Source organism: Zonotrichia leucophrys, chromosome Z (genome assembly GCF_028769735.1).
Source record: "Zonotrichia leucophrys gambelii isolate GWCS_2022_RI chromosome Z, RI_Zleu_2.0, whole genome shotgun sequence".
Classification (NCBI taxonomy): Eukaryota; Metazoa; Chordata; class Aves; order Passeriformes; family Passerellidae; genus Zonotrichia; species Zonotrichia leucophrys.
In genome coordinates, this window is record NC_088200.1 from 17,518,991 (window position 1) to 17,542,758 (window position 23,768).

The window sequence follows — 23,768 nt, forward strand, 5'->3', positions numbered from 1 at the left end:
AACAGGAAGCAAAGAGCTTAGCTTATGGGCAGAGCTAAAAATTCTTCAGGACAGAGAAGTCTGAATAGTGTGATGTTGAAGTGACAAGAGCCAGAAATTTTATTGAACAGTTTTCATCAATGACTGAAAAATGGGGCAAACAGTAACACCTAGCAGTCTGAGGAAAGTAACTGAGTTCTGTGGAGAAGTCAAAAGTTTCATGATACTAAGGAAGTCCATAAAGACTTTTTATACAAATAAGTTGTTAAACAGATGACAAAACAGCTTCTGCAAAGACAAATGTAAAGTGATGTTTTTTCCAAAAAAATAATCTAGATCATGCCTATATGATGTTTGAACTTGGAGCTGGTAGCTTCAGCTCAGGAAAGACATCTCTAAGCCATCCCTAAAAGATTCCTAAAATCTCACTTCCATGTACAGTGTCAGACAAAATTTCAGCAGAATGTCTGGCATCATGAGGAGGAGAATTAGGAATGGAGGGGACAGTTCTACACTATGCAAAAACTTAGCATGCACACATATTGAGTACTGAGTGTTCTTTTACTCTCTGCATCTCAAAAAGGTTCCAATGAAACTAAAGAGGTCGGAAAAGAAAGGCAAATACACTACTCAAGGGGCTGAAGCTATTAAATAGCTTATGGGAAGAGGCTAAGCTAGCTGGGGTTCTTTGGTTTTAAGAGGATAAGGCAAGATGAAGGGGCACCAGATTGGGGGGAGTGTGGAACTGTTATTCAGCTCCCAAAATTCTGAGACTGAGTACCACTCAATGAAACTAGGTCACTTTCTATATTAAAAAACATAAATATAGTGGATAATGAATTTCTGGACCCTGCAATGGCGAAAAGGCCAATGAATCAGACAATACAAGTCAGTTTGAAATGGGATTAGAGCTTGTGGGCAACATGTCTGTAGAAAGATACTGTGAAGAACAGATCATAGGTTACCTCCTAAAACTGCTAAATAAAGGGTTTGTGGATGCATAGTGAATAGGAGCGGAATTACTACAAAATGCATCCAAGCTTATACACAGTTTCAGAATGCCTCTTTCCACTGTCAGAGACACATAGATATCAAGCCTCTCATCCAGCACAGCATATTTTTACATTCTTGCAGGTGCAAAAGAGAGAAATATGGTATTAAATTTGGTATTAAGGGGTCAGGAGCCCAACACGCCAAAGTTCCTCATCCAGTTCTTAACATTTACCTTACCTTCAGTATTGGTATTTAAAATAGAATCCCAAAACTTAATATAGTAATTGTTAACCAGACTGTGATATTGAAAGCTGCAATGTTTTCTGTTTGTTTTCAGTTCTCAGGTTTCATGAAACCAAAAACTCTTCATTTGATCTTAATTTTGCTCTCTTCAATGGAGTTCAAAATGCATATTTAGAAACATTATTATTAATAATGTCATTATTTACTGATTAATTTTGCAGTCACCAGGAAACAGCAAGATTGTCTACTTGTTGATATCACATTTAGGCAGTAATCAGTCATTTTTTAGAAACAGAGATTAGATGCAAGCTTCCCTCATCTGCAAGCAGGAAAACAGGTAGTTTTCAAATTTTCCATTGCATCAGGAGTACTCTCAAAGATAAGTAACATTCATCCCAAGATAACACAATAGCACTTCAGGAAATGTGACATCTTGGTACAAAGCAACTACTTGAAATATGAAGAACAAGAAAAAAGATTACCTGGACCATAGGAAACGGCAAATAACTCTCTTCCAAATGCTTTGTGTTTGATCTCTCCTGTGAACTCCCCAGTCTCCAGCCTAAAGCACTGAATTCGACCATTTTCTCTGTCCGCAACGCACAGCTGACTTAAGTCTGGGATCAGGGCTAGGCTGTGAGGGATACGAAACTGTCCAGGCCCGGATCTGTCTAGAGAACTCTCTGCAATAAAAAACCCCCAAGTCTGTGTTAAAGTACACACTGAAATTATCAGTTTTACTTAGAAACAGCAGTATACCACATAATGTAATGTAACCCTGGGACAAGACTAAGGTCAGCTTGCTTTCTTCCTAGCATTTAGGTAGGTAACTCAGAGCAGCCAATTTTGTTTTCTTTATAAATCCCAAATTTAGAATTTGCAATTTCCTGAGAATATTCGGCATAGTTACAGCGATACATAAATCTGAGTCAGTCAGAAATATAATTATTCATAAAACTTAGAAGAGATGAAATCACAGCATAAATCTGGCAAAAAATTATTCCTTTCTTATATGTTTAAGAAAAAAAATTGGCTTTATGAAAGTCAGAATATTTTCTTGACAAAATAGGGCATGACAATATTTGTTCTGAAAGCAAGATGACAAACCCTCATTTTTTATTTTTAGTAAATAAATAACCACTACAAGTAGCTGTAAAAAAAGCCAAGAGAAAATTTGGATGCAAGGTCAAGGCTGAAATTTATGTAGCGCCTGGAAGGTATTTCAGTTATAGAAATTAATTTAAAAAATTGCAACATCAGCAATTTTGTGGTTCATGATGAGCTTATGGTAACAGCAGTATGGGTAAAGTACCAAGAGCCCTGACTGTACCTTCTCCCCACTGCATCACATATAGTCCATTTGGAGAGAACTGAATAATCCGACTGTTGCAGTAGCCATCAGAGACGTAAATGCTGCCAGTGATTGGGTCCACGGCCACATCAGTTGGTTGACAGAAATGATTTTTGTCACTGCCTGGTTGCAAAGGTACTCCTAAGGTCAGTAATGGCTCTTTGTCTTTGGCTCCTAGTTTGAAAACCTATTTTTCAGTCAAAATGAAAAGAAAAGAGGTTTTAGTTATGGAAGGTGAAACCAAAGACCTAAGTGGCCTAGGGAAAAACTCCTGTCACGGTGTATACAATAAATTTACATACCAAATATAATGTTAATATATTGACCATAATATTTATTACTAGCTTTTCAATAGTCCTGATTATAGGAAACTTCTGCTTAAAATACAAATTCGCTGTTATTACAAAGCAAATAATTTAGTTTCACTTTCTAGACTTTGCATTGATAAGCAAAAGACATAGCAGAAAATTACAGAAGTATCTTGAAAGGCTGGAGAGAGGGCTCTATGAGAACCTTGTGAAATTCAACAAGGCCAAGTGCAAGGTCTTGGGATTGCCTCAGGGTTGAGGCAATCCCAAACACAAACACAGGCTGGGAAGAAAAGGGATCGAGAGCAGCCATGAGGAGACAGTGCTGGTTAATGAGAAGTTCAACATGAGCTGGTAAGGTGTGCTCACAGCCAGAGGTTAACCATGTCCTGGTCTGCATCCAAAGCCCTGTGGGCAGCAGGGCAGGGAGGGGATTCTGCCCCTCTGCCCCGCTCTGCTGAGACACCACCTGCAGAGCTGCCTCCCCCGGCACAGGAAGGACATGGAGCTGCTGCAGAGAGGCCAGAGGAGGCACCAAGGTGATCAGAGGGATGGAGCACGTCTGCTGTGAGGGAAGGCTGAGAGAACTGTTCAGCCTGGAGAATAAAAGGCTTCTGGGGGACCTAATTGCGGCCTCCCAGCTCCTGAAGGGAGCCCACAAGAAAGTTAGAAATGAACTTTTTACAGATGTACGTAGTGATAGAATTCCCCATTCAAGTGGGAATGACTTCAAACAGGGAGTAGGTTTAGATTAAATATTAGGAGGAAGTTCTTTACCACAAGGTTGGTGATGCCACTGTGAGGCTGCCCAAAGAAGCTGTGGCTGTCTCATCTCTGCAAGTGCTCCAGGCCATGTTGGATGCAGCTCTGAGCATCCTGGCCTAGCAGAACGTGTCCCTGCCCATGGCAGGGCAGCTGGAACATGATAATCTTTAAGGCCCCTTCCAACTCAGACCATGATTCTATGGTCTGAGTCTATGATTCAATTATTTCTACATGCTATGTCCTCGTAGCAAATTATTCAACACAACTATATTCCATGAAGTGCACAGGGGTGAATTTCTGTAGGCATATTCTTAATGTTATTCTAAACAGGCCTAGATAAACAATGTATGTCAAATCTCTAGGAAAATAAAAATACTTTTTAGCAAAATGTTATGGTCCTGATACTAAAGCTTCAGAAACATACCTGATGAAGAGCTACATCAGTGACCCAGTAGTTACCATTTTTATCTACACTCAAACCATGTGGTAAATAAAATCTGCAAGCACAAATGTAGAAGAATGAAGTTAAAATCATTTTCCTGGAAGAATGATATAGATGTGAAGATTTCAGTTTTATCTACAGATCAAAACCAAACGATGTACATACTAACTACATGTAGCATTTAATGAAAAATAAATCTTTACAGCTTAGAATTTTCTTGACAATAGTGTCTCAGGTATGAAATTCAGTTGATCTCAGATATCTCAGGCTGCCTTAGCATTTATAAGGACAATGTACAAGATTTACTTCTGTTAATCTCTCTGGTAGATGCAATTATACGAAATGTTAGAAAATAGAGGTAATAGAGATAGCAAATTAATTTTATTATTTATTGACTTTGTTTATTTATTTATTTACCTGAAGATAGGCTACAATTACACAATTGTATATAAATGCACAAATATAATATAAAACACACAAAAAAATAGTTTAGGGACTCTTTGGCATAAAATATAGTAAATATTAATTCAATTAGTAAGAGAAAAAAACCCCAACTTACAGACTCTTGCCTGTGGAATGAAGCAGTTTTGCATTACTTGGATTCAAGACAATAATTGTGTTCTGTTCAATTGGTCCAAGGCCTCTTTGCTGATAGACAAATTTGCTGTCAAAAGAACTGTACAAAAAGAGTTGAACAGAAAGCCAGCATTAGAAGGTTCTACCAATGAACAATATACAGACAACTTAAAGCCAAGTTCTGTAGTTCAGTTCTAGTGTGGGGTTATTGGCTTTTTCTTTCTTTAAATATAAACCTTATAACACCAATGTATAGTTGTAAGAGTTAATAGTGTTGTATGTCTACATTTCCTACTGAGGTTATGACTTCTAAACTAAAGGAGCACCAAATCAACACAGCAAGAATTAAAGATAGTCCTAAAGCAAGTAAGTAAAAACCCCTTTTCAAATTATTTTGTTTAATAATTTCATTGTCATGGCAACACAGAAATTAGAAATTCAACAATATAGCCTAAGAAAAAAAATAGGGAATCACCAGGGCATACCTGCCAGTAAGACCAGGTATGTCTCTATGGTGCTTTGTACCATCCAAGGCAGTCTATGCATGTTTGTATCTCTTCTGCTTTTTCTTTTTTCATATGCATTTCAGTATTTTGCTAGAGCTTACTACTACAAGATTCAGTTCTTACGGTTCTTATTATTTTCACAGTGTGCTTACACAAGACTATAGGATATTATGTGCATTTCTCCTCATCACACAAAATTGCACTAAATTTTCAAGGTACATGGAATATATTAATAAAAAACATTTGTATGTGTCACTATTTCATACATTAAGAATCAGAATAAACTTTCCAGAAGACATTTACTAGGCATGCAATTATCATATGCTTCCAAAAAATAAAAATATAGTTGTCTGTATCCTTACAGAGACATTGGCTCTTACTCTAACCTGTTAAAATATATGTTCAGTTTTTAGTGAAGGTAAACAGAGTGTAAAATATTTTGAACAACATTTCAGGCTAAACGTTAGAGCACAGTGTTCGATGTGAATGAAAAATGCTTGAATACAAGGCCCATTCCCTGCTCCCACTTTGTATTTTTAAATCCATTTGTAAATCCCAAGAGAAATCCAGCCATGATTGATGCTACTTGGTAAACAAGAATATACTTTGTAGTCACAAAGAAGGCTTTGAATAAAGCCATTAAAACTATAGTATTGTACAGCTATAACTGTCTCACATCTCCATTACATTAAATATTTATATGTCTAGGATTTTTAATGTGGAAAAGCAATACTGGCTTTATACATAACTAGAAAAATCAATACAGAATGTGTTTAGGTTTCTGCATAGGCTATGATTAGAAAATAGTATTTAGATACTGCCATTGCATATAGTAACTATCTGTAATTACTGAATTTCTGGTAGAAATATTATCTAATGCCAAAATAATCCTTTTGACTAAGAATGGTTAAACCAAAGGTGAAAGGTACTAAAACTCTCCCCAGAGTTCTGCCATCATGTAGAGGAAGACAATGGATAAATGGCAATGACACACAAAGGCCTATACTGGTATTGTACCTTCTTGTTTGAATATTATTCAGCAGGTGCTCTTATATTCTTTACCATTCATGATAGTCATCTGCCATGACAAGTTCTATTAATTTTGAAATTTTAAAAGGAGTCTAATACTCATAAGGTCTTGCCCTAGCTATGGATTACCAAACTGTAGCATCAACAATGGATGGATTGAACTAACATTATTTTTAATAGATAGATAACTGCAGAAAATTTACACAAATTATCAAAGAAAAGAATCTCAGTCATGCAGAACTGACTATCTAAACTACTTAAAATAATTAGTGGCTTCCCTTGTTATGATTTTGCTCTTAGTAATGGTGCTGTCTAGACGCCTAAGTATTTTCTGCTATGCCCAGCTCTTCTGGGAACTAAGTGATTTCAGTGTAAACAAGAGATTGTATGGTATTCAGAGAAATTCTATTGAACTTGAGTTTATGGGAGTGATCTTCCATTCATCTTCTCCCTGTCAAACTTCTTTTCTAGGAGAATGACTAGAATGCTACAAAATCACAGTCACTCTTTTCTTCCCAGTGCTTGAGATTAATTTCCAGGCAATGCTCCTTTGATTTAAACGGTACATAAGAACACAAACAATGCTGACTACTTCCGGGTTAAAAGCAGCAAGACCAAAAGCACACAAAGAGAACAACTAAACACAGTACTCATATTGCTCTAAAGCATGGTTTCCTAATAGGTTCTGCACTGTGATACTGAAGGACAGGTAAAATCCACTGCTTATCTACTACTTCTAATGTTAAACTCCAATGTAATTCCACATTTATGTTTTTACTTCTCATCCCTCCTCTGCTGCCCATTAATGCAAAGGATTTCTTCCTAAATCTAGTATCCTTCTTGTGGGGTACATAGTAAATTTAGACAGACCACCTGATCTCATAACCTCTGAAAGGACAGCCCTGAGGTCCATTCTTGATCAATACCCATCACCATTGCGATACTATGCTCAGCCTACCTACCTAGATAAGAATGCAGTAACAAGAATGTAACTGATATTCTCTAATAAGTTCTTTGTAAATTGGATAAACAGCACACATATTTCATCACAAAATACAAAATAACTTCCAGCTGATTCACTGCTTAGCCAGCTGAATAGTTTTTTTTCACTCCACACAATACATGCTGCTTACAGCAAAGACTGTTCTGAAACTGAAGAGACCATGCTGTAGAAGAACCTTAACTATTTAAGAGGATTATTTTTTTAAAATCATATGCTGAAGGAATGCTACAGCCACTGCAAAACTGCTACTGTATTACAGTGCTTGTCACTGCATAACCTCTAAAGTAGACTGAAGTTACCTTTTGCAACAGCATAGATCAGTCAACCAGCTATATTAAACTGAATGAGGATCCAGCTTTCGTGGCATATGTTAATAATGCATTGGAAACATTTGTGCAAAGCTTAACAGCACAGATTGTTTTTGTTTTATTTGCTTCTATACTAAGCTGGTGAAGCATTGAAACAGAAAATAAATTCTAGGCTTTCAGGCTATTGATTTATGTTTACAATTTGGTAAAGAATATTTGATTAACTGTGTATTTGCAGCTAATGATAAAAGTTAACTTAAAAGTCTGCTAACTTCTTATGCCTCCTCCATACAACTGTCATGATAAACCCCTTCTAAATACCATTTTTTTTCCTTCAAAAATGAGAACACCCATTACTCCTTCCTTTTTCATCACAACAAATGAAAGTAACCTCAATGCCCATATGTGTACCCAAAGGTAAAAAGGGAAGGCTGACTGGGTGAGCACATTTCTGTGTGCCTCTTCTCCATGCGACAAGATGTGGAACAAGACCTTAACAACAGGCATGTTTTCAAAATACATTTTAAAACCATCATACTCTACATGAAAGGCCTACAGAGTTCTAGTTCAGCTGACTTAAGGGTCCCTATCAACACTAGATTTCCTATACACTGATTAACTATGCTCCACAAAAAGAAGAAAAAAAGTAAGACTCAGAAATAAAAGCCCTCAAGAACTAGGATTTAATGATAAGTTACCTTTATGGAAGGCCATGTGTTACTGAGCACTGGTGGTACATACATGGATTTCTAGATTACATATCACAACTCCAATCTTCTTCTGCAGCCACAGCATAATGAAGCTGAAGTTCTAACTGTCTCTCAACATGGTTGATTCATCATGCACACCTGTTGCTTTAGGGAATTTGTTTAGTTTTGTTTAAAACCTGTAGGCTTTCCCAACACTGTTGGATCTGAAATTCAAGTTTTGTGCTCTGGATTGTTGGTATACTTCAATTGCCAGACACTCAAAAATATGTATGTTACAAGGATCGGCCTATTTTCAAATATTTTTACAATTCGTTATTCAACAACACAAAGAACAGCACTTATGTTCCTGAGTACGAAGATAAAAAAACAGCTTTTACACAATACTTGAAGTCTGAGTAATACAAGTTGTGTAATGCATCATTTAGTCTGTATTTATATACATTTGAGCTGGAGATATCACTGGCGCATATGAGAAATGAAAATGACTGTTTTATCTGCTGCATTATGTTATTTACCTTAAAACCGAAATAACTTATTTTCTTTCATGAAACACTACTCTAAGCATAATTTGTTATCATAATGTTCAGAATACTGTCCTATTTTTCAGACATGATGTTATCTTTAAATGAATTACTCAGGATTTGAAAACAAACGTACCCTTTACTGTTATAGCTAAACATATAAATATATATATAAATACATATATATATGGAGAACAGATGCTTAAAAGGAAGAAATTTCTTTTAAAGGGTATATTTGAAATGGTACCACATAACATGTTACAGGCTTGTACTACTTTCTCCCAGTATTTCTTGCAATTTCAAAAGTATCCATATAAACATATATACAATTTTAAAAATCAAATACATAAGACCTAATGTACCATGTTCTTTTCCCCGGGAGACACATTCTTACTGTCTAAAGACTTAATAACTCATCTTGAATTGTCAGTCACTATTTCTATTCTGGCACTTTCAGCCAAAGAACTGAATTTTTAAATGGAAAATGAACTTCAAGCTGTCTTTTCTTGAAAAGGTATATAAACAGCACACAGGAATTCAACCTTCTAACTCACCATTTGGGAAGGGCCTCTACTTACTTTTCATCCCAAACGTGATCACCTCTGTGGAAGACAACTAGGTTATTTTCAGGGTCCAGAGCCAACCCAGAAACTTGGCCTAGTTTGAGGTCTAACCCAGTCCACTCCACAGCCTCTTCTATGTGGAAATCTGACCAAATAAATAAATAAATATGAAAAAACAAAAAATATAATAATGTAGCAAATTTATTTAAAAAATCCAAATATGGTTAGCTGACATTTGGTGCAGACTATTGGGAATTACATGGACATTTTCTTACATGCAGTGTTTCCATTCAATGCATTGCAATTCAATTCCAAGCATAGTTTTAACATAATAAAACATGCACAAACACTGGCAACCTGCTATGTATACATGACACAAATGTCAAAACTGATTTTGACTCCATTCTTTTCTCCAACTTATAAGGATACATGGATACATACTCTAGAAGTTTTAGAAGTTATGTAAATACTTTCTACACTGAAAGATTACAAAAATATACAATTGAAATCAGCAGGAAAATTTAAATATTAACTATCAGTGTTTGATAAAATACTGCATCTATAAATATCATTAATCATATACATAAATACCATGAATCACTAAATGAAATGTGGAAGGTGAACAATATTTTTTTTTCTATTAAAGCTTTTAACACTAAGAAAAGAAGACTTCTTGTATTTGTCTTAAACTGTAAAACTCAACTAAGGGAGAGAAATTTACTTTTAGAACTTAACATTAAAAAGATAAAAGTATGGTCTCTTTAATCTCTCTTACGTAAAAGCAGACTGAGAAGGATAAAAGGTGGAAACTGTTCAATATTTGAAAAGTGGTGGAAAGTTGACTGCAAGGATTGATTTCTCACAGATCACCTACTTAAATAGTATTTGGAAGAGATTGCTCTTGTGTGGCTCTGGCAGTGTATTAAGAGACAAACTAACTAGATTATCAAAAATAAAAAATGTAACGGTGAGAGAGATCTCACTAATTCTGATAAAATAGAAAGAAATGAAAACAAAAAAAATCTGAAATTTTTTCTAGATGTTAGGAAATCCACCACTGCTTCCTTTCAGAAATTGATTTGTTGAGCATAATTCAGGTATTTTTACAACGCATAATTAGCATGTAGCATATACAGCCAAATGGCAAATAAGAAGAAATTTCTTTGAAGTTATGTGAAACTGGAGCCACTTCACTAATAGTGCGTTTGAAAGCAACCACACTTTACTTTGCAATTTTCAGTTCATGTAAAGTTTGTGAGTTCTGCTCTGATCCTAAACACCAGTCACTGGCGTACCATCTAGGCAGGTGAAAAAGATTTCCAAATTCACAAAGTGTCAGGGCATCCTGCTTTGAAAGAAGGCAGATCACAGACCTTAGAACACAGCCCCCAAGGAGTCTGAGAGGGTTCACCTTCACCTGGAAGTAATTTTCCAATGAAAGGCAAAATTAATGGGAAACTATTTATAAAATCTTTAAGCCACCTGTGCAACCATCTGTCCTGATAACACCTTCCCCCTGCATTTCACTTGGAAGAGCTGTAGTCTGAGGAGGAACAAAGGAATAAAGTGAAGGGAAAATCATTCTCTACAACCTATCCAAGAGAAATATGAAAGCAGTGCTGAAAAGCTACTGCAGACTAGGAGATGTTTTACCTGTTTGGACTGCGATATCGTAAGCTAGAGTAGGTGACCTAAAAGAATCCTACAAGCTATCAGCAACTGCAGTGTATCCAGGACAGTAATCAGAAACTTCCAAAACAAGAAATCCTGCCCTGTAGAAATTTTAGCTGAACAAAAGCTGCAAGCTAAAGGAAAAGCTGTTACAAAGAATTATACATATTCATGCTTCTGTAGAGTTGAGTTGATCACAGCAGGTGCAGTGCCAGGTATATTCACAGAAGTTTGGATTTTGGAAGGAATAAGAGAATGGAAATTGAGTGTCTGCTTCCTCACTTGCTCATCCAATATCCCTTTATGGTAAACTCCAAAAAGCTTGTCTATGTTTCATGTTACAGAGGCCTCTGAGCCTTTTTAAAAAAGCTAGAAAAAAAAGGGCAAAACATAGGACCTCTATTTTGGCCTCTATTTAGTCTCTCAGAAGACACATACTCTAAAATAGAAAATGTTTATACTTAAAGTATTAAAAGGTTTCTGATAGATCAAAACAATAAAAAGAACGTACAGTGACATACGGTCTAATCACAAGAGCTCTAGCCTCAATACAATCTTTAGATTTTATCACATTTTTCCAAAATTTTTTTATTAGTATTGTGTTTCCTTTTTCCTTTCAGTCTATTCTGAAAGTCCTTTATACAAGTTTATCTCAAGGCAACTAGCTTTTTACAAAACTCACTAAATTCAGACTTCCTTTATCTAAGACTTATAATTTATTTCCCTACAAGAATAAGTGGTCCATGGAACAGTTTCATATGAAGCTAATGAAAATTACTTTCCCCATTGAAGTAATTTATGATTACTTAGAAAAAACAAGATCACCAGTGTTCTTGTGAATGAGATCTCTAAACTAGGTACCAGATCTTCTAGTTTTCAACTCGGAGTAGTTCCTTTCATTAAAAAAAAAAAGAAAACAAGAAAGAATTACCTAAATTTTGAACATGCAATTAAGTCTCTAAAGAACTGCCTTATTTACTGACATAACTGTAATATAATAGCCAGAATTTCCTGGAAGATCATTCTAGCTTTTAACTTTGCGAAGTTTAAGTCATGCTGCACTCCCTACCATCACAGCACTCATTTAAGTCTTGACAAATTTAATTAAGCGATGCACAAAGAAGTTTTGAAAATGGGAGAATTACACTCTTTGACATATTTAGAGGTTATTTAATATCACTGTACTAGTTGCAGTGATATTAAATAACCTGACAGGTTATTGACTAGTCTAGGTTAACAAGCTAACCACAGTGCAGGAGGAGCAGTAGTATAGTTTGAACATTTATAACAACTTTACCTACTGTATTCGCCACTTGGTATTTCAGGTACTTGGTACTTCAGGGCAATTACAAGTTAAAAACTGGAGTATTTGCAAGACTAAAAATATTAAACTATTTTAATACTGGTGATTTTTAAACAGTTAAATGAAATTAATTTAATAGTAGAGTCTTGCCCTAAGACAATTTTTTCAATTCAATTCAGTAAATGTTTTACAAAGGGGATTAATTTTTATTAAATCAAGACAACTTTACTTCTTCCCCTGAGGAGGAAAATTCTCTTACAGAAGATTTTGTTTTAAGTATGTAAATAGTTATCTAAAAAGAAACAAAATATATGCTTAAATACTTTATTGCTACAAAGTTCTTTTACCAAAAAAATGGCATTGACAGGTTCTGCAGGTCAGGAACTCTGTAATTAAAGATATTATAAACATAAAAAAACATACCAAAATGCTTATTAGGAAAATGTCAGCTTCCTTTTTTCCTATACTCAAAACTGCCTAATTTGAAAGTTCATTTATTATTTAGTCCCCCGCTAACAAATTACCCTCAAATGAATATATGGCTACTGACATATCCAAGAAAATACTTTCTGTGGTAGAATTCATGCTATAAAAGGTATGTCAAATTGAGCCATTTATTTAGCTCACTGACATTTCCTCTTCTGGATCACTGAAAATAGAAAGGAATTTTCTTCTTTGTTTGTATGCACCACATGTTATTAGTCTAAACTGAACTATCCACATGAAGGAAATGCTATCCAAATTACTTTACCGAACATTTAATTCCAGTCAGGTTTATGGAATTATTTATGATTTACACATATGTCAGGCATATAGTAACATTCCACCTGTTTTTTTCTTCCTCTGCCAATAATTTGATAGACTCTTATTTAATTGGATTGCACAATGTAACATTGGCAAGTCCTCACCTTTGGTTTTCTTTTAAATACAAACACAGGACTTATAAGCAGAGACAATACATGTTAACATTATGAACTGAAATAAAAATCAAATGGTTGATGGATGATACATATATGTGTACAAAAGTACTTGGAAACATCAGTCTAGGTGGTTACAACATAAAAGCTGGCATGTTTGGCTACAGCTCATGGATACAGATGGCTTTCATGCACAAATATCAGCTTATTTTATGAGATAATCATCACATGCTGCATTATCTGGCTTTCCACATTAGCAAGTAAGGCTAAGGACAGTCAGTATCACAGAGACCAAAATGCAGGTAAAACAAACACAGTAATTCCATGGTTTCTGCTGTCATAGAAACCTGAAGGGAATAAATTATATTTCTAGCACAATAAAACTGCCTGCACAAGAATATTTGGAGTCAAGCCCAATTTGAAATCAATATGCAGAAAATGTTACTTCTGAAGAATTTTTCAGGATTACCTACCACTCTTTCTGAATGAGAGAAAAATATCTAATACAATTACAGCAATAAATTTTATAAAATTGTGTATCTGACAGATAAAGGTAGTCAGCAAACCCATAAAATGTACTGATTATTCCAGTGACCATTTTACAGTAGTTAGTTGTATTAAATTCTTCACTTCCTGCGACTACTATATCCTATGTGTACTTTGTTTTAGCATAACCAATATAAAATCATTAAGTAGAAGTCCTAAAAGTGGAAAATAATACTGTACTGAAGTACTAGTATTATGACATCAGCACACATTCTTTCTTCACACATGGAGGGGGAAAGAACCCCAGTGAAATACCTTTAAATTAGAGGGAGAACATTTCAGTAATTAGGAAGAACATCATGTAAAATACTTCCAAGCCTCCACTGAAATTCCCTTCAGATTTTGCTAATGTGGATCACAGCTCTTGCATTGCATTTTATTGTATAAAATTAACCCAAACCCACCTCCTTTATGTTCTTTTTCCCAGCCTCCCTCACCATGTTTAGACTGTTGTAAAGAGAAATGTCTGCTCTCTGGTGGCCTCAAGGTAGACTCTAGTCTGTGGAATTTCTGAGTTCTGTCTCTCACAAGAATAGTATTGTCCCTTTCATCATGATTTGTGATCTCTCTGGCAAGATCCTTCTTTTGGACTACATTTGCAATCTCTGCTACAAGATCTGATTCTGCTTTTTCTGTAGGGTTATGCTTATGCACATGTACAACCTCTTTCCTTCCTCCTAGCAGCTTAGAAAGGAGTGAATAGAAATCACCTGTACAGAAAAGAGAAAAGATAAGAGTAAAAGAGAAAATAAACCAATTATAACAGGTCGAGTAGTTTTAGGAGGCTTCAACAAGGTAACATGTAACAAAGTTATTCAAACAGTCAGTGACAAAAGTAGCAAAGAGGAACTGTTTCAGCCTCAGGAACTGAATGAGCCAGGTTTCTAGTATGAAAAGATACAGTCAAATCCTTACTGACTTTAAATTACATATAGATGCTCACGTTTACCTGACACTCAAGCAAGGAATCATCCATCACCTCTGGAGATATGTTCTTGGGAAAAAGGAACAAGAGAAAAAGAGGAAGGGAAAATGAAAGCAAAAGGGAAAGGAAAAAGTGTGCACATCTCAGTAAAAGAATACTTATGATGAAATTATCTGGATTTGCCAGGCTACTGTAGAGTTATAAATCAAAGAGGGAAAATTTCTATAGTTTTATCAAATTTTTCACTTACAAAGATAGTAATAGACAATCATGATACTTTTAAAAACATATTTCTTTGAAGTCTGTCATTGTATAAGAAGCTTAAGCTGTAAGAATACTGAATTTCCCATTTACAAGCAGATTCTGTAACACCCACAGTAAAAAAGAAGACATGGCCCATTAAATTTGCTTTTATTTATTCAGTCTGGGTTATACTCCTTCTTTTTCTCCAAATAATAACACTCCTTAGTAATGATATCAACAGGCAGTGGAGGAAAAACTGTCTTCTCAATGTGCTTGCTAGCAATAAAGTTATGACTGCAACTTAGGTATTCAACAAACATTTCAGTACATTCTAGACCAATAGCTCACAGAAAAAAATACCATGAAAACAGAACTTATTAACCACGTTTCTTGGCTGCCTGAAACTATTATCAGTTCTGTTAAATACCACTACATCATTTGAGTGGAAAGAGACATTCAATGTACTTTAAGAGTTACTGAAAGTAGATATCCTTTTATTTCAAACACAAATCACTTGTAATTCAAAAATTGTATTATTTTATGATAGGCTATCTACAACATTTTTTAGAAAGGTGAAACTATAATGAAGCTTCCACACAAACCAAAGAAATAAACAAGGAAACAAACACGACCCCACCCCTGTAACAAACAAAAAAATCAAAACCCAAAAAACCCCATTCAGAACCAGAAACCATCATTTATAGCCTGGGACAGAGGAAATTAAGTCTTTTGAAAATGATCCTTAGAGGACCTGTCATGTTGTTCAATAGTCCCTGTTCAATGATTTTGAGTAGAATTGCCTTCCTTGCCCTTGCAAATGAAATATCCCAGATGACACAGTCCGTCAGAAAATAATTACTTTAGTAGCAAGGCCAATTTCAATGATATTAACAAAGCAAATTAGAGAAGAAACAAAATCATTAAGCTATACAACAAATAGGGATTATTTGCTTCCAATGCAATTCTTAAAGCTAGAGCATTCCATTATCTTAATACTGTCATTTAACAAGTCCAAGTACTGATTCAAAACAAATCTAAACATTTCAAAAGTATATCACAGGAGTTTTGGATACAAACCATATCTGAGGAAGATTTTTAATTACTAAAGCAACCATCAACTGGTGCTGAAGCAGAAACCTAGATGAAATTTCCTTTACTAAGGAAACATTTAGTATTAAAATACTCTTCCACTGGCTTTTTCTTCCCCAACTAATTTTATTTTTAAAAATTTTATTTTAAAAATTAAATGAATGTCATACAAAACAAATGTTTTGGTTTTGTCTGTGGCTGGAGACTTATAGATGACCAATAAGCAACCACTTCCAATGAGAGGTCTGAGCGGAAAAAGCACTGCTGTCCCTAATGTAACTATGAGAAGTCTCTTTAAACAAACAAGCCTGATGCTATTTTGAACTGCAGACCTTTTTAAAGCAAGTTTAATGATCTTTGCACAGTTTACCTTCTCCTAGTCCTGTATCAACTGTCTAATCAACTGCCTTGTAATTACTGGCTGCAAAAGGACAGCAACATACTACAGTTGTTACAAAGGTTTCAGAACTCAGTTTATATGTTCACTTTACTTGAGTGAAGAAGTTTGACAGCTTCATGCTCCAGCCAAAAGTGGTGCATTTTTTCTCTTGTGTTGCTGAGAGTTGTCACAGAATAATTAACTCGGTCTCTAAAATATATATTGCTTGTTGATTGAAAAAATAAAAAGAAGACAAAACAGTTCTTTTGTTTACCTGTCTGGTATTAGCTGCTTCAAAAGAAACTGTTAAAAGACAGGGCTCAATACAGGACAAGAAGAAAAGAGAGCAGAAGAATTCAACTTAAAAACACGAAATGCCCAGGGAATAATTTTTTAAGAAAGGATGCTTTAATGAAAAGTTAGTGGTCTTTATGGAAGGTATTAATTGGGGATTCTAGTCAGTGATCTGTTCTGGTTTTCTCCTAGAGCTGAGACATTGACCATTATAGCTTATGACCATGTCATAAGATATACGACAAACCTTTGAACACTGGTGTATAGTGTAGGGCAGTTTGAGTACTACAGCCACTATACATGGGCATACATGAGGGATGAGCTTGTCCTGTTAGAGCTTACATTAAGCAGGGGTTTTGTGACCACAGCAGTTAAAATATTTAGGAACTATCTGAATGAAGGGAAAAGGGTGTGCATCAGAGAACAGAAGTGGTCAGAAGTGCAGGTGCCCTGAAACTGTGATCCTTTCCTTAAATGAATGTGTTTGAGAAAATTAATATGGAATCTCAACATACACAAAAAGATCAAACATCCAGGAAGTCTACATATGTGACCAGTATCACCAAACTTGCGGCACAAACACTAGGCTGAAGTGTCCTGTCCATGTCCTGGCATTTTGACAGAACTCAGAGTATTCAGAAGAAACAAAAGATGAAGAATTTAATTTTGCTGATTACCCAGTGCCTGCAACCCTACCCTAAATTCAACACTCTGAATGTGCATCTAACTTTTTTCCAGCTTGTCTTGTGATGTCCAGGCAGATTCCAATATTTGTAAGCAGTGTAATTTTAAGAAATGGTTCAAAATTTACTAGACATAACTAGTAAAGAGCAGACTTATTGATTCTGAATAAAAGTTGCTCTATGTAAAGCAATATCCAGCAAACATCAAAGCATGATCTTGTGTTACTACTTTGCAGTGGTCTTGTACCAGCTGGAACAGTTGGAGGTGTTGTTAGCCTGAAGATACTCAGTAGGAAAGGAACATTGGTCAATGCTTGGTCTTGTTTGTGATGAGACAGCCTGGCCTTTAAAATACCTGAGTATAACTAGACAAAGACATGGGTGAATCAACAATTTGATCTTATTAAGAAACTGAAATCTAGCAGTGCAGTCTCTGGGAAGCTGCTTGATTAGGTCACTTTCAGAGAAGATACTTGCATTTCTTAGGTGCAAGCTATCAACAGTTTCCTCGATGGAAAAGATAATTGGCTACAAACAGCTGCAGCTTATTCTTTCTGGAAGAAGTGATAGCTGTCAAGACCAACATCTCAAGAGTGAAACAATCCACAAGCATATTCCAGTAAATTTAAACTTCTTGTGGTGGCTCTACACTATCAAAACTCTTTTACAGAACAATGTTTTGGTTTACAGTCAAACAACATCGTAACACTGTCAGAGAACATAAATCGAGAGTCAGACAGTGAAGACCAAAACATTCAATTTAAAATGGCTTCTTTCCATGCTTGTTGTATGCTTTTCCTGCTTAGGTATGCAATTTATACCAACTGCCTTTTTTTTTGCTTAGATCTCATGGTCCTTTTCTACTATTGTATTGTGCTGAAGATGCTTTTGTAAAGATAATGAATAACCTTATCCTAACCAAATCAAAGGCTCATCTTTTATTTTTGAGCAGGATCATTCAGTGCTGAGAGAGAAGCAAATCCTCTGCTATTCTCAATCTCCTTAATTATAATTTCCTAGCAGAATATATCTCCTTAATTATAATTTCCTAGCAGAATATATCACTTCTAGTATCTTTTAGTAGTATTTTCTTCCAAGGTTTGATTCCGTCACTTTTATTTCACTTTTGCACTCTCTTTAAGAGATCTCATACAATCTGAGCCCTCAACATGTTATCAAAGCCTGAAAACATGTGAAGATTTTCTTGTACGTCTGGCCTTAATCTAAAAATGTCGCAAACACTTCATTCTACACATCCCATATCAAAACTGGAACACAAATTTGTCTTTTATTTCAAGCTTCTCCTAAGGATTTTTAATCACCTACCAAATCAAGTTCCTCTCTTTTCTCAGAGTCATATACAAACTAGCAAAGGTAGATTATATAAAACATTTATTTTAGAAAGAAATGTAACCCATGCTGGCATAAAAGTACATCACCTTCTTGGTTGATGCTGCTTCCATGGTTTTGCCATGTAACATTATCACAAAAACACACTATTGAAAAACTAAGGACCTGACTGCATGCCAATTCTCCTTTTCCTTTCAACACCTGCCCCACAAGACATTGCAAGCCCCCCTTCACATCTTTCCCCCCGCTTTTTTTCCTCCTTAAGGAAACAACAGAGAGATGGGCAGAGAGCAGAGGAGCTGTATCTCCTTCTTTCACTTAAACCAATCAGAGATTTCTATCCCAGATGCAAAAAGACCTCATTCAATGTATTTTTATTGTAACCAGCTTTTTTTAGAAAGGCAAAATTTCACAGAAAATATGCAACTCAACACAGACATTTCAGTTTCCCAACTCACAGATTCAGCTACAACCGAGCAAAATATTCCAAGCCGTGTACCTTGTGCAAAATACTTCTCTGTATGAGCATGCAGTCATATGCAAGTATACCACACAAAATAAATAAAATTATGAAAAATAATTAAATAATAATTAAACATAATTTTAAAATATGAAAATAATTAAAAGATGGGATAGGCATCCAACAGGTAATAAATAGGAGATTCATGTGTAACCTTTATTCAGACCCCATTTTTTACAGATTATGATGTTAAACTTTCTTACAAAGAAAGTTCCTCCTACAGTCAATGGGCCATCACAATATATGTATATTTAACTTTCTTCAAAGAAAATTCTCTTTCCAAAAACTCCTGAAAATATATTTTCGCTTAACAGAAATATTTCTCCCAACATTTTTATTCCGTCATGTCTGTTTATGAAACACATGCTTGGATTAAAGTACCTCAGACTGTACTCCAAAATTAAGGTCCATCATTACTGTTACTTTGCTAGACAAACAGAATGATAGTTTATTTTGCATGTCTACCTAGAAACATCTCAGAGTATGAATTTACTTTGTATCATATTTCACACCTTACATTCAAGCCACATTTCCAGTCAGTTTCAGCAGGATCTTTACATGCAGACTTAGCTTCAGTTCTTTGCTTTGTACATCCTAAAAGACTGGGAAAACAGATCTCAACATCAGACTACCAAACTACCTAGAACCACTCTGCAACTCTTGTAAGAGTCTAGAGGAAAACACACTGTAATCAGAGAGCATCAAATTGCCTTAGACTACAGAGCCATATTATTTTCTTTCTGTTGTGTACTACTTCTCTCACTATATATCACCGGCCGGGGGCTATGTACAAATCACAAATGGGATGGGACTGCTGTGGAACGTGCCTTGAGCTGTTTTATTTTCCAGCATCAGTCTCATTACATGGTTATGACAATGGGAAGATGCCAGCAGCTGACATCTCAGGCAGCAGACCAAGAACTTAATACTACAGCTTACCTTATAAGTTTTTTGACCAATCACACAAAGCAAAAGAACATTGACAGTAGTTCTATCCAACCACTATAAGCACATGTACCTTTGGTTAAAACAATGCCTGCTTATTTGGAATACAATACCTACTTGTAAGCCTTAAAACACAATGCACAGAGCTCCATTATTAATCTTCAAACTTCCTAATATCTTGCTATATAAACTTTTCTGTAGCTTAGGGAATTATTCTAGACAAGTGTTAATACACAGACCATTGTTCTATTTGTCCTTGCTTTTCTACAGTTTAAATAACTTTTCTGCTGACCTATCTCATGGCTGCTGCTTAGCTCTAATCACAGTTCTGCTGTCTCTGAAGCCTGCCTTTTGCAGCTTTCCCAAAACCTTCTGATTTTGTGGATTCCCACAATTCCCCCTCTTTGTTCACCTAAAAAGAAATCTTCATAATCGTGTTGTTTATTACTTGTGTTTTGTAGCCTTACTATAATGCTTCTGCTTATTACCTACTTAAAGCATTTTCTTGCTTGCACTAAGCATTGCTATATCACAACACAGCAATTTAATGCTGTCAAAGTCCAGTCAGTTCAAAGGGCATAAATGATGCCTGAAATCTCTGCCTCTTCTTTTTTGGCCTGCTGCAACAAATAACTTGTATCACTATCCTCGGTTTCTAAAAAATGGATTTAGGATATGATGTTAGCTTTCGCATGGGAATGAAATTGAGTATCCCCCTACTGTGGAAAAACACCCTTTGGAAATGAACATTTGGCATTTTTATATATAAACAGTAGTAATATTGAACAACACAGCACTAAAACTATCAGAAAAAAAAGATTTCTATTAGAATATAGAAGTAGAAATGAATACAGAAATAAAAAATGTACATAGAAATAAATAAGTGCATACCCTGATCCAAAATATCTTCTTTTTTGTCCTGCTGCAGCAAAGAACTTGTATCACTATCCTTGGTTTCTGAAAAAATGGGTTTAGAGTATGATGTTAACTCCTGCATGTGAAGGGAATTACCATCCTATTGAGTAAAAATCACCCTTCTGAGACAAATACGTGGTATTTTCATCATAGTAGTCATACCAAACATTACAACAGTAAAAAAGTGAAATAAAAAACTACAACTTGTACTTGGTACACAGACACATCAGTCAGACTACCTCTGGATAATACTGTTGCTGCAATCTATATGCCTACAACTGTTCAATGTAAAAATTTTATTCCTCCCATAACATGGCAGTGGGATCTAGAAAACTAGGGCAATGCTATGATTCAGTTTTGCAGGAAATAGACAAAAGATAACATAAACATTAAGAAACTGTTAATATAAAGTTTGGCATAGAAAAAGAAGCCAGTCTTTAGGGCACACTGGCCACACAACTGTAAAAATATGTTAGAAATTGGAAGACAACATGAGAAAGAGACAGACAAAAGACTATAGCAGACATTTCCACCAAAACCAACAGCAGAATCCCATGATGCTTTATTAATTAGCAATTTGAATTTTATGCAGAACTGCATTAGCTCTTTATGAAAATTCTGCATACCAACACAACACAGAGAAATACATTGGTGAGCATAAGATAGCATGAATAAAAAGCATTACAAGTGTTTTTCACCTTCATGATGTCCATGCATCATCTTCATCACATCAGACTTGACTGGAATAGGAATATTTGCCTCCTGTGGAATATTTCTGAACATTTCAGGGTTTGTGTTCTGTGTACACGTCATATATGAGACAGCATGCTTGGCTTCCATGTAGTACATAATGTAAAAGTTGCACATTTCATCATTGGCAGTACCCCTACACAGCACAGAAAAGATGTGGCACTTAGAAAATAATCAGCTGAATAGCTATTATTTAATTCATCCAACCTGTTTAACAGGACACTAAAATATTGCAATCAAATGTTGAGATGTCCCAAACTAAAGCATGCAAATACCTGCACTGCAGTGAATATCAGAAATTTATTTTGGTTTATATTGGAGAAAAGTAGTGCAGACAAATGCAGCAGGATACTCACAACAACATCTGCTTCAGATAAAAGCTCCACATATCTCAGAACTTCCTAGTAATTTGCTTTTGATTTCACAGAAAATTGCATCCCCTATTTAAACAGCTCTTCCTTCTAATTTGTCCAGCATACTCCACACAGTTCCCATTGTTTTATCAACTGGGCACATGTTCTGACTAAATATGACAGAGCTGTGCCATTCATTACATTACTAATCACTTACTTTTCTACAAATCTTGGAAAAATGGAATTTGAAATTGTTGCAAATAACATATATGTTTCGTTTCTGTTGGACAACTGTTGGACAAATCCTCCCCCTTTCCTCATCAAGTGCATTCATTTACAGTCATTCACACTGGTTCTAATATTGAAAAATTTACTTTTGTTACATATTAAGCTATTGTAAATATCTCTTAAAGAGAAAAGAACACTTGAGAATAACTTGGTTGAAAGCTTCTGTAACAAAAACATGAGTGCAAGGGGAATGATACAACTAGCAAAATTCAGCCCTTTGATAAATGCTGTGAATGTACTTGAAACAGAAGTGGCCCTTCTCTCCTGCTACATAATCCTGTCTTCAATAGAAAAAAAACAGCTGGCACAAGTAAGGGTTTTTTTCTGAAAAATATTACTTTGTGAAGCAGAGTATATATGGCCTCTTTATAACTGTAGTATTATTCTTCCTCTGCTATAGATTCATACCTTTTGTTTAGAGCTACAATCCTGAAAATTAGTAAGCTAGGACTTAATAGAAGTTCATATAATATAGGGGTTTACATCAAGATTTTTAATTAGCTTTCATAATTAAACAGTGAGCCTACACTCATTAAAAAAATACAGAGGTGTTCTATTAGCTGTTTGGAAAAGACATCAGTGCTGACTTTTCCAGCAGCATTCTGCAGCATTCATTTATTCACTATAGCAACAATAATAACACAAACCAAAGGGGAGAAAGGGAAACATGGGAGAAGAGACTGTTTCAAAAGGAAAACTGGTTATTTTTCTATGCACTGGAAGTTTGGAATCCCTTGGAGACTACAAAACTGGGCAAGCTCTGCTTAAGCTTTTAGAAAGCATTAACTTCACTGTTGGACCTCCAAAATCCATCACTGTGATTGCTTCCTCTTTAAAACTACAGTAGAAAATGGGATGCGGAAATTACACATACTGTGGTTCACCTGACATGCTACTGTGTCTAAGCATTTGTAGTTTAGTAGTATACTAAATATGCATAGTAGTTTAATTTCAGATGGCATTTAAGTACTGCTGCTCACTGCCCCACTCCTGTCCTCCCCAGAATGGGACAAAGCAAAACTTGTGGTAAAATATAATAATACTGAATATTAATTATCAATAAATAAATAATAGTAATACTAAAAATAATAATGATAATACTAATAAGCAATATGGCATGATTCATACCATATAGATTCATACATTACAGTGCAAACAAATAATAGTGAATATAGTAAAATAATAATTATAATAATAACAATTACTGTAATGTAAAGGACAGAGAGAGAGTTTCCCCACTGAAAGCATACTAGTACATTGAAAGAAAATACCATAATTTTCCTAAGACTGTTTCTTAAAC

The 23,768-nt window shown here is 35.3% G+C and overlaps 1 protein-coding gene across 7 annotated transcripts in view; it reads right to left on the reverse strand.

Moving 5' to 3' along the window:
- The window catches only part of PAM (peptidylglycine alpha-amidating monooxygenase), a 195,300-nt gene that overhangs the window by 8,510 nt on the left and 163,022 nt on the right, over positions 1-23,768 (reverse strand). For 5 of the 7 annotated variants that reach the window (XM_064735110.1, XM_064735109.1, XM_064735108.1 and 2 more), the window contains exons 13-20: positions 21,776-21,963; positions 21,054-21,119; positions 14,139-14,444; positions 9,313-9,442; positions 4,641-4,757; positions 4,064-4,136; positions 2,546-2,753; positions 1,698-1,898 (exon numbers count right to left, since the gene is read on the reverse strand). In XM_064735110.1, coding sequence (XP_064591180.1) covers positions 1,698-1,898; positions 2,546-2,753; positions 4,064-4,136; positions 4,641-4,757; positions 9,313-9,442; positions 14,139-14,444; positions 21,054-21,119; positions 21,776-21,963 — 1,289 coding nt within the window. The remainder of the gene's footprint in view (positions 1-1,697; positions 1,899-2,545; positions 2,754-4,063; positions 4,137-4,640; positions 4,758-9,312; positions 9,443-14,138; positions 14,445-21,053; positions 21,120-21,775; positions 21,964-23,768) is intronic. The other 2 variants (XM_064735113.1, XM_064735112.1) reach the window with 1 other exon arrangement.